Source organism: Myxocyprinus asiaticus, chromosome 37 (genome assembly GCF_019703515.2).
Source record: "Myxocyprinus asiaticus isolate MX2 ecotype Aquarium Trade chromosome 37, UBuf_Myxa_2, whole genome shotgun sequence".
Lineage (NCBI taxonomy): Eukaryota > Metazoa > Chordata > Actinopteri > Cypriniformes > Catostomidae > Myxocyprinus > Myxocyprinus asiaticus.
In genome coordinates this window covers 1736566-1753231 of record NC_059380.1, presented here as the reverse complement: position 1 = coordinate 1753231, position 16666 = coordinate 1736566, and the positions used below count along the sequence as shown (strand labels likewise).

Sequence of the window (16666 nt, the reverse complement as noted above, 5' to 3'; positions counted from 1 at the left end):
GAGAGACCCATTAACATGCATGACTGTGCTCACACTCCTGCTGTCCAACCGCAAATCACGCACACATGCACACACACCGAGCGAGAGAGAGAGGGCACTAAACAGATTGTCAGACATTGACTCTCCGATGCTTCACTGTTTGACAGTATTTCGCTTCAGTTCCCGAAGCAATACATCTAGAGCTCACGCAGCAATCTGATTACTTGACAAGCGCTTTTATCGCTCAATTTTGCAAAAACAAGGTGACAGAAACCCAATCTCTATGAAACACACTGCGACTGACTCTATGGCACAACATTACAGCCCTCATTTCAAAGCAGTTACTCCACAGCGTGATCTGTAGTCAACCATTCCCCACCCCCTCTCTTGCTCTCTGACTTTGTTAAGGATATTTAATGGAAAGAAACAGCTCAGATGGACAATCCCTAAAGGTGCATTACTGTGTCCGGCTGCAAACACCCTCAAACCATTGACCTTTCAAGCAGACTGTTAAGCCCGCTGCCCTCCCACCGGCTACATGAATCGCTACTTCTGCCTCACCCATTTCACCTAAAGGAATATTCCAGGTTCAATACAAGCTAAGCACAATCAACATCAAGTTAATGTGTGTTAACAGAAACTTAGGACCCTGGGAACATAGATACGCTCCCCATTTGGTCCATAAAACAGGACTTTTAACTGTAAACAAGTCCAAAACACAATGGGGACTCCCAATAAGTACTCCTATCTCACACAAACACATACAGGAAACAAAATATGCAATCATACAATCATCTATAATGTCTTACAATATAAACACTCTAACATAAACATTGTGAAATAGGCTAATAAATAATGAGCAGTAATTCATTAACAGTAGATTATCATTCAAGCAGATAATCAGACTTTTTCCCTTTTCTCTAGGGACATCGTCAGTCAAAATCAACATGAACGTCGACATGAACTTAAGGTTAACATACTGTATACTGTATTTACTTATCAACAAAAAAAAAAAAAATGTATAACCTTCTAAAAAAGAACAATAATTTTAAAAACTATCTGCTTTGATTTTTTGTCATTAACAACAGTTCTAAAAAGTAACTATCGGCACCGATATATCGGTAAAACCGATACATTGGTTGACCAGTGAACAACATGTGGGATAACATGATTTTAGAGTGATAAAATTGCTTACTAATCTTTTCTGTGTAAATTATATCCAATTTTACAACTTTGTTGACATGACGACGTTATGCCAGTAACGGCATAATGGGGGGGGGGGGTAATATTTGTATGTACACACCACTACATCACAGGACCGTCAGCAGCTCCCCCCATAAGTTTGGAATTAATTTGAGCACTGCCTAAAATGACGGTAAAAACAATAAATAAATAAATAAGCTACATAATTTGTTTTATAGTGGAATTAATTTAAGTGTTTTATTTATAAAAATGATATGCATCATATTTCAGGCCTCAATTACTTCCATTGTAAGTGCCTCACTGTAACCTAATTCAGGCTCCACCCCCACCCCCACCTCCTACCCTTTTTTTTTTTTTTTTTTTTTTTTAAGAAAAGGCAGAATAAATGTTTTGTGTTAATCAACATTATGCCACAAATGCTGTCGATTGAGCTTAACTTGCACTGAACCCGGAAAATTCCTTTAAGTGACTCACGCACAAGTGACTATTTGAAACAAAAAAATAACCATATGGAAGGATGAAAAGACTTTTAATATGCCATGCAAGCTTCAGACTTCTCTCCCAGCATCATTTAAATCATGCAAAAACAAAACAAACCATAGATTACATAGTAAACACGCTACAGTATGTTATGTGTGCAGATTTGTGTTTGCGTGTGCTTTAAAAGCAATGCTCATTGGCTTTGCATGCACCTCCATGCTCTCACATGCACTAAAGGCAGACTGTCGCCTCCTACAGGACACTTTTACAGCAATGATCACCAGCAGTAATATCAGCCTCTGGTTCAGCCTAACACATTTTAATTCACTAGAACTGGGCTAACAATGAAAATATGATCTTTTGATGTGAGGTTTACCTCAAGAGACAAGTACGACACAATAGAGCAAGGAAATGCATTTTTTGAGCATGCTTTCAAAAGGATGCAACAAAAAGGGAATCCGTAGCAATATCTTAACTTTAATTCTGTCCTCAGGTCTGCTCTTAAGTATGAAACAAGTGTGAGAAAGAATACTCAATTGCTCTCTAGGAGACTAGAAGAGTGAATTAAGAAAATCCCCTGTACTCGTGTTAGAGGGATAGCACAGAAGATTTTCTTAAACCTTGATTTACCATTGAGTAATAGATCCGGACGCCTGCAGTTTAATTAAGTGCTATTGCATGGCTTTATCCAGGAAACTTCTCTCAGCCAATCGAATTACAACCCTTGTGTTGTGTTTCCCGAGAGCAGACTGCCCTGGTGCTGTAATTGACCCTGAACCTCTTTTCATTTCAGACATATTACTCCAACGGCCAGCTGTTCGCAACCTCTGGATCAGCCACTATAAAACACCATTAAGAAGCTCTGGGTCCTGCCCTCGCGCTACTGCTGTCGCAGCCGGCGCTGATGGGAACTATTTAAAGTGCCCTTGTGCAGCTGTGTGACGAGCAGAGGGACTGTTTTTTGATTTATTTATTTGTTTTCATATCCATTTATTTTCAGCTTTCAGCCTACCTCTAGCTCCGATGACAACAGCCAACACATCAATCGACAGGAACTGGAGGGGGAGGGATTTCTAACATTTTTATAAGCTCCACACTAATCTGTTTAAGTTTGAAAATGTCATTGTTTTCCATAATAGATACAGTGTTTTAGTCTTCTGACGAAAATGTCCATTAAATTTTGTCAGTATTTCGTCAGGTCATCCACATTCATTTTAGTCAGTTTTACTCGGACTAAAATGCGATATAATTTTAGTCAATGAAAATAACATGCTTTAGTTGATCATGATGTGCAAAATAAAAAATTAAAAAAAATTAAAAAAAACGTGACAAACTGTAACAGACCAAACTTTAAATGTATGCACATTTATTCATTTAAAAATAACTACAACTGTCATTGTAAAAACCTGAGCTCCTTAAATAACAGCATATAATTCATTTATTGAAACATTTGCATTTTTTTTTAAGTTACTGTATTCTGAATCACTCATGCTTTAGAGACTCTTTTAATTTTCTGTATTTTAGACAGTTTAGTAAATGTTATTGCATGCAGAAGAATACTTAGGTCAAGTTGTTTATTAGCTTCATTGTCTGTGCAGATGTACAGTAAGTTGTAATATTATACATATGTTTTGGATATAGTGTTTAATCTCTGTTTAAATAGGATGCATTTGAGGGGAATATTAACTCGTTTGTAAAGTGATGCATTTTGCTGGAGATATATTAATTATTGGATTATATTGCTAATTTTTTTGTGCATATTTTTTTTCTCTAAATGTTTCTACTTCTGTTGTTGCACTAATATCATATTTCCATCAACAGTATGATTTAACAAAAATCATTTAATTATCGTCACGATGCATAATTTTCGTCTCGTATTCATTATCTTTGAGGAAAAAAAAAAAAAAACTTTGTCAACGAACATCTTCGTCAGTAATTTCCTTGACGAGATTAACTTTGAGTATGTCGTTATAGAGAGCATTTTCGAAAGTCTCCGTTTTTAGTGCCGTTCTTGTGTGGGTGAGAGATGTGAGCAAAGCAAAATTAAAGGGTTTTCGAAATAAAACGTGTTCATGTTGACGTGACCTAAAGTAATAGTTCAACCAAATCTAAAAATATTGTCTTCATTTTCTCACCCTCATGTCGTTTCAGACTTGTTTAGGACATTAAAAGGAGTCACAATTCTAGCATATAGTCCAACCTACTTTTTTTCCGTACAATAGAAGTGAATGGTGACCACAGCTGTGCTTGGCCCCATCCACTATCATTGTGTGGACAAGAGTAGCTTGTGTTCCACGCGAGAAAGAAATTCACACGGGTCTGGAACAATGACGAGTAAATGAAGACACATTTTCATTTTAGGATGAACTATCCCTTTAATCTCTTTCTCTGTAATGCATCTTGTTTCAGGCCAAAGGAGAGGAGAGCCAGATTGTTTTACAGCCCCAGTAACAGGATAGCAGATCTGCCTCCTGCCACACTTCTGCTGTAAAAAATAGAGAGTATACCCTGCAATGTATGGATCTGTATAAACACACAGCATGCACTCTTGTTTATTTATCAGTGGTACACTGAAGAGATAGTTGTGATAGATAGAAGGGCATGCATTTATGCTGCAGTGCATGTTCCTGTGATTTGTTGAGGCCTCTGCAGTTATTCTGCTCATTATTAAAGGATCCAGAATAATGGCTCTTACTCTGACCTCTGACCTGCAGCTGGGACACAATGAATAGTAACGAACGCACACACAATCACACACTCAGAGACATGCACGTGCACAGCAGCAGCTAGCACACAAATTTAGAGACCGTTAACCCATTCACAAAGAAAAAAAATATATTTACTTCAGAACAAAGATATTATCAATCCCTATCTCTACTTTTCTTTAAAATTCTGTTCTGAGCAAGTTACTGATCTTTCCATTGCAATAGAACATGGTAGTGGAACCTCAAGAGGTAAATCGGTGCACTTTTGTTGTCATAAATACAACACACAATTTCATATAATGAGGACAGTCATAAAGCATTATGAGTAAGGGTCAAATGTAATCACCTGTAGTGGTTTGGATTGAACATCACCTGCTGAATCTTTAAAAATGGCTTTTAAAGATCTGGACACTGCACCAAAAGAATAATCACACATCCTCAAGATCACAACATGCTCTTTTACAGTCTACACTCACACACATTCTTGTTTACCCACAAATACACCACTTAACCCACACGACATCTTTAATAAAAATACCTGAAGCAGAACGTAATCAATGTGCACATCTAAAAAAAAAAAAAAGAGGCTCTTAAATGTGTAAAAACGTAATGGGTATAACGAAAGCAAGCGAGAGACGGCTAAATTAATTTCTGCCAGCAGTAATCTCAATCGCTACACATGCACATGCACACCTCATGTATGGAGTTTAAAGAGGTGACTGTAGCCTCATCTGACACGACAGATTTCAAATGACTTTAAACTGGCTTAGTAGCACAGACACACATAAATTGTCACTGGCTTAACCAAATCGCTCCACACAAAGACGCATTAGCAACGAACAAGGGAATCCAGGAAAGCTCCTTTCTTTTCATGAAATGCAGTTTGAACGTCTTTTATAGAGACAGGATTGTCCCTGCGTTGTTGTGTATGAAAGTGACACAAACGTGCTGAGTAAGTAATACGGTAAGGTTGTTGCAATAACAAGAGTGAAAATGTCAATGTTTATGTGCAAGACAAATTATATTACGTTGGTTCTATGAAGATAAAAAACTTATGGGTCCTACTTTACCACTATTCTACTTTTATTAGGTGTCTTTAACTATTACGTACTAACATTAAAATTCATAACAATACAGTAACATGCAGTGCAATGTATTTATTGTGTAGCTACATGCCGTTCTGCAAAATGCTTACAAGATTCACATTTGCTGCTACTGAGGTTGAGGGAAAGATACGTTTAAAAGAATGGGTAGTGTTGGTTTAGGGTAAGGGTTGGGGTAGGTTTAGGTCTAAGGTGTCAAAACAGTGTAATTGCAGGTGTAATTAAATGCAGGTACTTTAAAATTAGCCTAAGTACAATGCAACAACATGTGTGTACATAGTAAGTGCATTGTATAAAATCCTTAAGTACATAGTAGTTAAAGACACATAATATAAAGTGGATTCTAATTTTGTACTTAATTGATCTTGAGTGTGAGCAATGACAGAAAACGAAAAATGAACTGACATTGTGAGAGACAAACCTGAGGAAACGTGAGGATCCAAAGCTCCACAGGAAACTACATATTGATCGAAGCTCTATTCATTTGCAGTCTAGTGGCTGGAAAGATATTCTGGGCAAGAGCAGCAAATAATCACGCTAGCCGTTATGAAATAATAAGCCTTTAGGGCTGAACCTGTCTGTGAATCAAATCTCTCCACAACAGCACTAACATCAAAACAAAATCTCGATGACAGAATTATGTTCTAAACTCAATTTCCTCTTAATGCATTACCTGAAACAATATGAGCCAGGCTAGATTTAAAAAAAAAAAACGATAGCGATGTGCTCTCCTGCATCTGGCAAGGGACGGATAGTGACTTGTGTTTCATATTATCACAGGGTGTGCGATTTACTCACTGATTTGTATGCACATGCATCCACTGAACCATTAATTTATTGACCTAGTGAGACAGAAGGAGGAGATGGAGGGTAATATGGAAGAGGAATATAAGTTGTCAATCTTACCTGAATTATCGACATCCTGTTCACTGGCGTCTCTGTGGTGTTCGTAACAGGTCCTGTGAAGCTGGTGTGACAGCCAACATGTCCTTGAGGAACGCTGAGGTTGTTTGCGGTTGGTTTGAGGTACATGACCTCTGATCTTGGAGAACTGAGGGGTAGGCGTGTTTGGTAGTCGAAGTACATGGGTGAGGTAGCCAGCGAAGGGCTGCTGACGACGTTCATCACATTCATGGTGTCCCGTTCTTCCACTTCGCTTTGCACAAGCATGATGTCGTTCTTGTTGATCTTCTTCTTCTTGCCTTTACCCAGTTGCGGGTGGCTGTACTCAGCGATACGACAGTTGTATGTGCGGATCTCCTTGTTCTCCCGTTTGCACTTGACCGCAATGGTGATCATGGCCGCTAAGAGCATGATGGAGATGATACTAAGGGTCACTATCAATGGGAGCGACATGTCCCAGTTGTGGTGTTCTGCATTGATGTGCGGTTCACCCTCTGGCAAGGGTCCGGAGTAGGCTTTGACAATGAGCTTGGCCATGGCTGACAAACTCGGCTTGCCGTGGTCAGTCACCTTGATGATGAGTTCCACAACAGGTGATACTTCCTCCCACAGTGGCTGGGCTGTCCGCACCTCACCTGTCACCGAATCGATCTCAAACAGGTGTTCCTCGTTCCCATCTGAGATCTCGTAGGTGAGGCGGCCGCTCTCGCCAAAGTCGTTGTCCACTGCTCTGACCGTGGTGATAATATGACCGACTCCCACATTCCGGGGAACGTGGATCTCTGCTGTATCATTTTGGAGTAATGGAAGGACAATGACGGGAATGTTGTCATTAACATCCAGCACACTCACACGGACTGTGGTGTTGCTTTCCAGGTGAGGATTACCTGAATCCTTTGCCTGGACTTTAAAGTCAAAGTACTTGGTTTGCTCATAGTTGAAACTCCTCAGGGCATATATTGCACCATCAGTGGGTTTGATGTTTACATATGTGGTGATAGACTCCTCACTGACATTAGAGGGAAGGAGGGAATAGGACACAGTGCCATTTAGGCCCAAATCTGGGTCATGGGCCAGAACTGAGCCCAGGTATTCCCCTGGGATATTGTTTTCGGGCACCTGAAGAAGGTACACCATTTTAGTGAAGCGAGGTGCATTATCATTTTCATCTAAAATCTTAACAGTGAAAGACTTGGTTGAGTTCAGTGGCGGGCTGCCATTGTCTTTGGCCACAATAGTTATGTTATACTCATCCTTTACCTCTCTATCCAGTGGCCTGTCGGTCACCACTGTGTAGAAGTTATCATAGTTCTCCTCCAACTTGAAGGGGACGTTCCCCAATATTCTACACTGAAGCTGCCCATTGCGACCCGAGTCCTTGTCTGTGACTCTCACAAGGGCGATAACGGTCCCTGGAGTCGCCGCTTCACTGACCGCTCCCTGACGCACTGCCACGAAACCTATGGATGGCCAGTTGTCATTCCTGTCGAGCACTTTAACGGTGACTTTGCAATGGCCAGGAATTGGGTTGGGGCCTTGATCCTTTGCCTGGACATCAATCTCTATAATTGGGTTCTCCTCAAAGTCGATTTTACCCTGAATTTTTATGACACCCGTTCGGGGGTCTATTGAGAACAACTCTTTGATACTGTCTGGGACATAACAGCTAAAAGAATAAGTAACCTGCCCATTAATCCCTTCATCCGGATCTGTGGCATTTAAATGTATCAATACCGTGCCTGGGGGTGAATTCTCAGGGACCTCCACGACATATGAGGGCTGCTCAAACACGGGGATATTGTCATTGGAATCAGTGACTTTCACATTGATTTGCATTGTGCCTGATTTAGGATATTCCCCTCCATCTGTGGCAGTTATAATTAAAGTGTGATGGCTGCGCTCCTCTCGGTCTAAAGACCTCTGAACAATCAATTCGGGGAATTTTGTTCCATCCCCTCTGGATTTTACATCCAAAGAAAATATACTGTAATCGTCCCGCGTGATCTGATACGTTTTCAGGCCGTTTTCCCTCGTGTCTGGGTCATAGGCGGCAGCCAAGGGGAAACGCGTGCCCGGGGCTGCGTTCTCAGAGATGTCGATATCGATCTGATCAGAGGGAAAGCTTGGTGCGTTATCATTTATGTCCTGTATCTCAACTTTAATCATGCAGATCTCCTTGTCATTGGCAAACACTTCCATGGAGAGCTGGCACTTGGAGTTTTGTCTACACAGTGTTTCTCTGTCGATACGCTGTTTAGTGTATAGCAGCCCGCTTTCAGGATCCACATCTAAAAGATGTGGAGCGGAGTTCTCCAACACCCTGAAGTTGGATTTTTTCCCCTGCTCCCCCAATTCCAACTTTGCATCCTTGGCAATGTTTCCAATGACGCCCTGAATTTTCTCCTCGGGTATGGAGTAGTTCAAGTTTTTCAACGTCAGGGCTTGCGCCCATAAAAGCAGGAAAAGGAAAACAGAAAGATGCATCCCTTTCAGTGAGAGGTGCCTTGTGTTCCTGATGTGTTTTATGCCTCCGACCTGTTGATCTTCCCGGCAATATTACAGTTTACACCTTCAATTATTGAGCACACATGCTGATTCATGATAAAAAGACATGTTAAGTCATTATGTGGGCTTTTCCTTTGAATGCTCTTTTGTTTTCCACTGTGGCAGTCCTCCTTTTATCCTGAGTTTTTACAACAAACGGTGGGGATGGACAGCTAATTTATATTCTGCTGAACGCCCAGGCGCATTGGAGGCATAATCACAATCCAGTTTCCACAAAGAAATAGCCTTTCCGAGTCTCTTGGTCTGTAATTAAAAAAAGAGAGAGGAATAAAAACACTTCTTTTTTCTTTTCTTTTTTTTTTTTTTTTTCAGAATCACAGTGGTTATAACATGTACTATTTTTGCATTTCATAACTGTAATATTGGCTTAGAAAAATATGCAGGTGCAGGTTGTTTTTCCCCCCTCAGTAGTGTGACCGTAATGAAACGCACATCTAATGCGTAATTCCTCATTCCTTGACGAACGACGTGGATAGCATGTCAATCCAACCTTGAGATGCGTCGGGGCGCTTTACCGCTTAACACAGGAGGATGTTCGTGTTTTTCTGCTCTCAGCACGTAGGTTAAGCAATGCGTCGAGGATACGCCATGTGGCACGGGTTATCAACCCCAAGAGCGTTGCGCGCTACAAACGCGCAATTATCAATAAACCTGGTGAGCAAATAAAGAAGGATATCTCTTTATGTCTCCCTGCGTCCTGAAACAGCTGCTTCAATGAGGCTATCTCTATAACTTAGCTGTCTTGAGGCGACACCATGAATACAAATGCGTTGAAATAAGCCTCGTAAACCACTAAAACCGGCATAATACTGCTGTTAAATACAATTCATACACAGTCGCGTAAAGCAAAACAGAAATGCAAGGCAATCCTGAACGGCTACTTATCCACTGCTTTAAGAATAGAGGTCTTCTTCAGGGAAAGCTGTTGCATCCTCTCTGACACTGTGCGCATCCAACAGCTCTGGGTTTAAAGCGCATATATGACATGTCATATCTAATCTTTTCCTGAAAGACACTTGGAAAGAGGATGAGGAGGAGGAGGAAAAAACATTACAGAGACTTACCTGTAGCCTTCTGTTAAATAGTAAGACAACCATCACCAAAGACGGATTACATCCTCCGTGCGCCACCGTTCCAAAGCGCTGAAAAACTCCAAATGGACTATATGGAGAAAATAAATAAATAAATAAATAAAGTGCTCCCCAAAAGTGCGCTTGCAATGTCAATGAGGCAGCAGCAGACCGTCTTCCCTGTCTCTGAATAGGATGCAGTGACTCTCCTCCGCTCATGCAGTGAGTCACCGGGACTCTGGCTGGTGATTATTTAGGATAGACATAAAATATACATCCACAACGAACGGCATCACCAGTGCCAACAGTCTTCTCTTGTACTGCATTGACGTGGGGTAAGACATCCCCGTGATAGATGCGTCCTTGCGCGCTTAGGAGACTATGCGTCCTTCCCCTTGTGTTGAAGTGGGAAAAAATAAATGCGAAGGAAAAAGAAAACAGTCCAAAGTTCAAAACGTGAGAGGAGTTCGGTCCAAACCGACGGCTGTCTTTGCTTGTCGTTGAAGCCAGCTGTCAGTAACGGTACGGGAATGCATGCGCTCTTGTGCCGCCTGTGCGCATTTCTCTCTCTGACTGTCTCACTCCTTCTCATTGTGCATTAAACATTGGGACTGTTCCTCCGCCAACCAATGAAAGATGGAGGAGGAGAATGGTGTAACCAATCAGACTCTCTAAATTCGAATTGTAGGCGGGGTTTTCAGACCGGTCCCGTATGTGAGTGATCATTTGGACGCTCCTGCACGCGCAGACGGGAGTTTATAAAAGACTCTTTTAGTTTCAGAGCCACGAGAGGGGTTTGCAATCTTTACGTTAAAGAAGCTGTTTTTAAAGCAATTAATCAAACATGTCCGAGGAATACACAAGTGAAAAGCTGCATATATTTGTCTCCAATATTTGTAGCTGTTGACAAACTGATTTAGACATAAACGATGCATGTTTAATCATTAGACTCAACAAAATAACTATAAAAGCTGCAGTTCCACAGGTAGGACTGGGACTGTCAGGAGTTTTCACATTTTGTAGCGTGTTAATTAGTCTATTAACTTTACACGTTAGACAGGTGCCCAGAACAATGGCAAAATTGGCAACAATCACAGCTGCTGATTTGCCAGTAACATGAGTGAAAACCACACAGAAACGTCAACAAAGAATTCCTTCCCTTCACTCTACAGAAGAAGAGAAAATGCACGACTAAAAGAACAGTCTAATTATTCTAGCGATTAATCATATAGGAATAGGAGTCACTATCGATTATTCTAAATCTCAAGGGATTATGACGCATATGAAGAACGATTACGTTTGTTCTCAGCCTAGAGTGAAACAACGTATAATCCAACAGGTAGCATCTATTTATTCCAAAATGTGTGGCATATAGGCAAGGCACGTTTGTTTATATAGCACATTTCATACACAATGGCCATTCAAAGTGCCTTACATATAAATGATAAAGAAAATACAAGATACAATTCATTTTTAAAAGCAATTAAAAACAAGAAATGAGATTAAAAAGTAATAAAATGAATTTAAAAAAAAATGATAGCCTATACATATAGCCTATGTTTGGTAAAAAGAAAGGGGAAACATAATGGAATACCAGCTCTTTCGGGTTTGCAGAATAGGCTATTTCTCAACACAGACTGGCAGCTTTTTAAGAATTTCGCACACATACTTCAAAACTGGAAACAATGCGATTGGTTTTCAGACTATAATATACCCTGGAACAAATACCATAAATGTGAAGAGAGCTGTACGAGCTCTGGTCAGGAGCAGGTGTATGAAAAGTAAACAGAAACCCCATGATGGTTCGACCAGCTCATTAAGCCCTCTAGTGGACGCTTTTAAACCCTCGACTAGACTTCCTCTCATTTTTCAGTCTGTAAGAGCTTGATGTAGCACCTACACACGTTTTTTATACAGAATATGTATAATATAAATTGCATATAAAATATATAGTGTAGAATTGAAACCTCTCTCTCTCTGTGTGTGTGTTTCAGTTTTAAGGTGCTTTATTGGCATGACAAATATTTGTACATTCATATTGCCAAAGCATTTACAGCTGATATAAATAAGACTTAAAACGAAGACAGTGCAAAACAATGTATATGCTATAATATATATATATATATACAGGTGCATCTCAATAAATTAGAATGTCGTGGAAAAGTTCATTTATTTCAGTAATTCAACTCAAATTGTGAAACTCGTGTATTAAATAAATTCAATGCACACAGACTGAAGTAGTTTAAGTCTTTGGTTCTTTTAATTGTGATGATTTTGGCTCACATTTAACAAAAACCCACCAATTCACTCTCTCAAAAAATTAGAATACATCATAAGACCAATAAAAAAAACATTTTTAGTGAATTGTTGGCCTTCTGGAAAGTATGTTCATTTACTGTATATGTACTCAATACTTGGTAGGGGCTCCTTTTGCTTTAATTACTGCCTCAATTCGGCGTGGCATGGAGGTGATCAGTTTGTGGCACTGCTGAGGTGGTATGGAAGCCCAGGTTTCTTTGACAGTGGCCTTCAGCTCATCTGCATTTTTTGGTCTCTTGTTTCTCATTTTCCTCTTGACAATACCCCATAGATTCTCTATGGGGTTCAGGTCTGGTGAGTTTGCTGGCCAGTCAAGCACACCAACACCATGGTCATTCAACCAACTTTTGGTGCTTTTGGCAGTGTGGGCAGGTGCCAAATCCTGCTGGAAAATGAAATCAGCATCTTTAAAAAGCTGGTCAGCAGAAGGAAGCATGAAGTGCTCCAAAATTTCTTGGTAAACGGGTGCAGTGACTTTGGTTTTCAAAAAACACAATGGACCTACACCAGCAGATGACATTGCACCCCAAATCATCACAGACTGTGGAAACTTAACACTGGACTTCAAGCAACTTGGGCTATGAGCTTCTCCACCCTTCCTCCAGACTCTAGGACCTTGGTTTCCAAATGAAATACAAAACTTGCTCTCATCTGAAAAGAGGACTTTGGACCACTGGGCAACAGTCCAGTTCTTCTTCTCCTTAGCCCAGGTAAGACGCCTCTGACGTTGTCTGTGGTTCAGGAGTGGCTTAACAAGAGGAATACGACAACTGTAGCCAAATTCCTTGACACGTCTGTGTGTGGTGGCTCTTGATGCCTTGACCCCAGCCTCAGTCCATTCCTTGTGAAGTTCACCCAAATTCTTGAATCGATTTTGCTTGACAATCCTCATAATGCTGCGGTTCTCTCGGTTGGTTGTGCATCTTTTTCTTCCACACTTTTTCCTTCCACTCAACTTTCTGTTAACATGCTTGGATACAGCACTCTGTGAACAGCCAGCTTCTTTGGCAATGAATGTTTGTGGCTTACCCTCCTTGTGAAGGGTGTCAATGATTGTCTTCTGGACAACTGTCAGATCAGCAGTCTTCCCCATGATTGTGTAGCCTAGTGAACCAAACTGAGAGACCATTTTGAAGGCTCAGGAAACCTTTGCAGGTGTTTTGAGTTGATTAGCTGATTGGCATGTCACCATATTCTAATTTTTTGAGATAGTGAATTGGTGGGTTTTTGTTAAATGTGAGCCAAAATCATCACAATTAAAAGAACCAAAGACTTAAACTACTTCAGTCTGTGTGCATTGAATTTATTTAATACACGAGTTTCACAATTTGAGTTGAATTACTGAAATAAATGAACTTTTCCACGACATTGTAATTTATTGAGATGCACCTGTATATATATATATATATATATATGATATATATATATAGATATATAGATATATATATATAGATATATAGATATATAGATATATATATATATATATATATATATATATATATATATATATATATATATATATATATATATATATATATATATATATATATATATATATATACACACAATGTATACTTGACAAATAAGGTAAAATGGTAATGTTGAATAATAGAAACATTGGTACTGTCCCTCTGCCAACCAATTAATGAATATATATATATATATATATATATATATTCACAAAAGCATTTGTCTTAAGATGGTTATTTATATCTTCAGCTTTAGTGTGTTGATAGGAAATATAAATGTTAGACTCCCAAACATTACTTTTGCAAATAGAAAAGTTTAGAATAGAAGAACAGGGAGCCCTGCATCAGATGGCATGTCCCCCACAGAGCCCCCCACTGAACATCGTGTCAGTCTGAGATTACATAAAGAAACAGAAGCAATTGAGACAGCCTAAATAGATTGAAGAACTGTGACGAATTCTCCAAGAAGCTTGAAACATCCTATCTGCCAACAACCAAGAAAAACTGTGTCCAGGTGTATCTAGAAGAATTGGGGCTGTTTTAAAGGCAAAGGTGGTCACACCGAATATTGATTTAGCTTTTTTATGTTTACTGGACTTTGTATGACATTAAGTGATAAATTAAAACTATTTATGGCATTATTTTTGAAGATATTCTCACTATGCAACATTTTTCATAAGGGCCTAAAAATGTTGCACAGTACTATATATACAGTATATATACGTGATTTTTAATAATAATAATAATAATGGTGTATCTACCATCATTCTGACATTATGTTCCTTGAGATTCTCTTATAATATTAGTAAAGTTTTTTTTTTTTTTTTTTACAAAAAAGTGATGTATTTGTAAACCATGATTATTTTCCATCCTCATTCAGACCCTCTGTAAGAAAATGCTTATTTTTAGAGCCGCTCCTCCTTTAAAGGAATAGTTCACCCCAAAAATGAAAATTCAGTCATTGTTTACTCACCCCTGTGTTGTTATAACTCAATTTGACTTTCTTTCTTTTTTTTAACACAAAGGGAAAAATTGTGAAAAAATGTTGTGCTAAGTGATGTCATACAATGGCAGTTTATGGTGACCACCTCTTCAAGCTTCAAAAGAACACAAAGGTATAATTCAGAAGTCTAATAAATGATTTCATGAGACTCTTGATTGTTATGAAAGCATTCGATGAGGTTTGGTGAGAAACAAATCGAAATCTAATGTATTATTTATTGAAACTGTTGACTGACCGTTACTCTCCTCTGCACGTTCATGAGACTGCACGAGAGAAACGACACATGAAAAAGGTATATTTTCTATGTTAATCAGAGTTTTTGTCCTAACCAGACGTGACAAGCGATGGTACATTCTGTCGATCGCTTGATTTCTATTTCCTGCATTGTGCATTTTGCGTCATGCAGCCCCGTCCACTGTGAACTGGCACTGGTCCAAAAACATTCTCATAACAGTATACTGAAGACAGCATCTCACTAGCTGGTTAAAATCTACTTGATCACACCTGAATGTTTTTGCTGAGGTATCGCTCTCTTCCATCGGACGTCTGCCAAAAATGCTCTCCCATTCAGAATGGAGAAAAGATATTCTGGCCTCCTGTATCTCTCGGTTTGATTGAGTGCTCATTCAAACAAATGAGGCTGGACATAGAAATGCATCTACTCTTTAGTAAGTTCTGTTCTCTGGTTTGTGTGCAGCTGTGTTATTTTCTGTTTTTCCTTTGGCTGTGATGGACATGTTTTTAGATAACCAAAATGAGTTTTTGCTTAAACGTCCCATCTCATGACAGATACTGCTCTCGTGCAGTCTCATGAATGTGCATAGGAGAGCAACAGTTGGTCAACAGTTTCATGAAATAATACATTAGATTTCGGCTTGTTTCTCACCAAAACTCATCGAATGCTTTCATAACAATCATGAGTCTCATGGAATCATTTATTAGACTTCTGAATTATACCTTTGTGTTCTTTTGAAGCTTGAAGAGGTGGTCACCATAAACTGCCATTGTATGACATCACTGAGCACAATATTTGTCACAATTTCTCACTTTGTGTTAAGAAAAAGAAAGAAAGTTATATGGGGTTATAACAACAAAGGGGTGAGTAAACAATGACTGAATTATCCCTTTAAGACTTGACAGTAAACACCCACTGTTCTGATTGGCTCTCTGCTCTTGACTGACCTACACTCTCACTGCTCTCCACTAATGGGCGGGGCTACAGAGGTGATAAGGTAAAGTAGCCGTTGATGTGTTGATGTGAAGGCAGTCATATGCGAATGTCTACCACAGTGTGACCTCACAATTTGGAGGAAGTTGAGAACAAGTCGTTATGGCTGATTGGTTTCAACAAATGCTCTCTTGCAGTAAGTTTTGAGTTCTGAAAGTTAGTATGGAAACAGTAATGTTTATTATATATATATATATATATATATATATATATATATATATATATATATATAATTCAGTGGACTTCAATGATCAAGGAAAATTCCTCTTGTCATGACCCCTTCACTTTAACAGAATAAGATATGATCTAAAATACCTAACAAAATCTGATCCCAGATCTGTGGCAGTCCCCTTTTGTTCATGTCGAGGCTTCTTGCAGGGTCATCATCATCATGCGACATGGGAATTGGAGCCGGTGTCTGAATCCATTGTGAATTCTGGCACACAACACTTTAATATTCTGGTGATGCTCCTCTATTGTCATATCATTACAGATTTGCCTCTCCAGTGCCGGCCGTTTGAAGCTGCTCTGTCTCTAATGCCTTTTGATTATGCACAGATAGAGGCGTGTCTGATAACGCTGCAGCGGTGAATCTTCCCATTCAGGCTCAATACGGGCTGCTGTATCCTTGAACTTGGA

The 16666-nt window shown here is 39.4% G+C and overlaps 1 protein-coding gene and 1 long non-coding RNA gene across 3 annotated transcripts in view; both read right to left on the bottom strand.

Moving 5' to 3' along the window:
* Positions 1 to 10565, bottom strand: part of LOC127428086 (protocadherin-17-like) — a 103576-nt gene extending 93011 nt beyond the window's left edge. The window contains exons 1-2 of the mRNA XM_051676157.1: positions 10003 to 10565; positions 6377 to 9181 (exon numbers count right to left, since the gene is read on the bottom strand). Coding sequence (XP_051532117.1) covers positions 6377 to 8857 — 2481 coding nt within the window. The 5' untranslated portion in view covers positions 8858 to 9181; positions 10003 to 10565. The remainder of the gene's footprint in view (positions 1 to 6376; positions 9182 to 10002) is intronic.
* The window catches only part of LOC127428108 (uncharacterized), a 646769-nt gene that overhangs the window by 528833 nt on the left and 101270 nt on the right, over positions 1 to 16666 (bottom strand). The window lies entirely within an intron of this gene.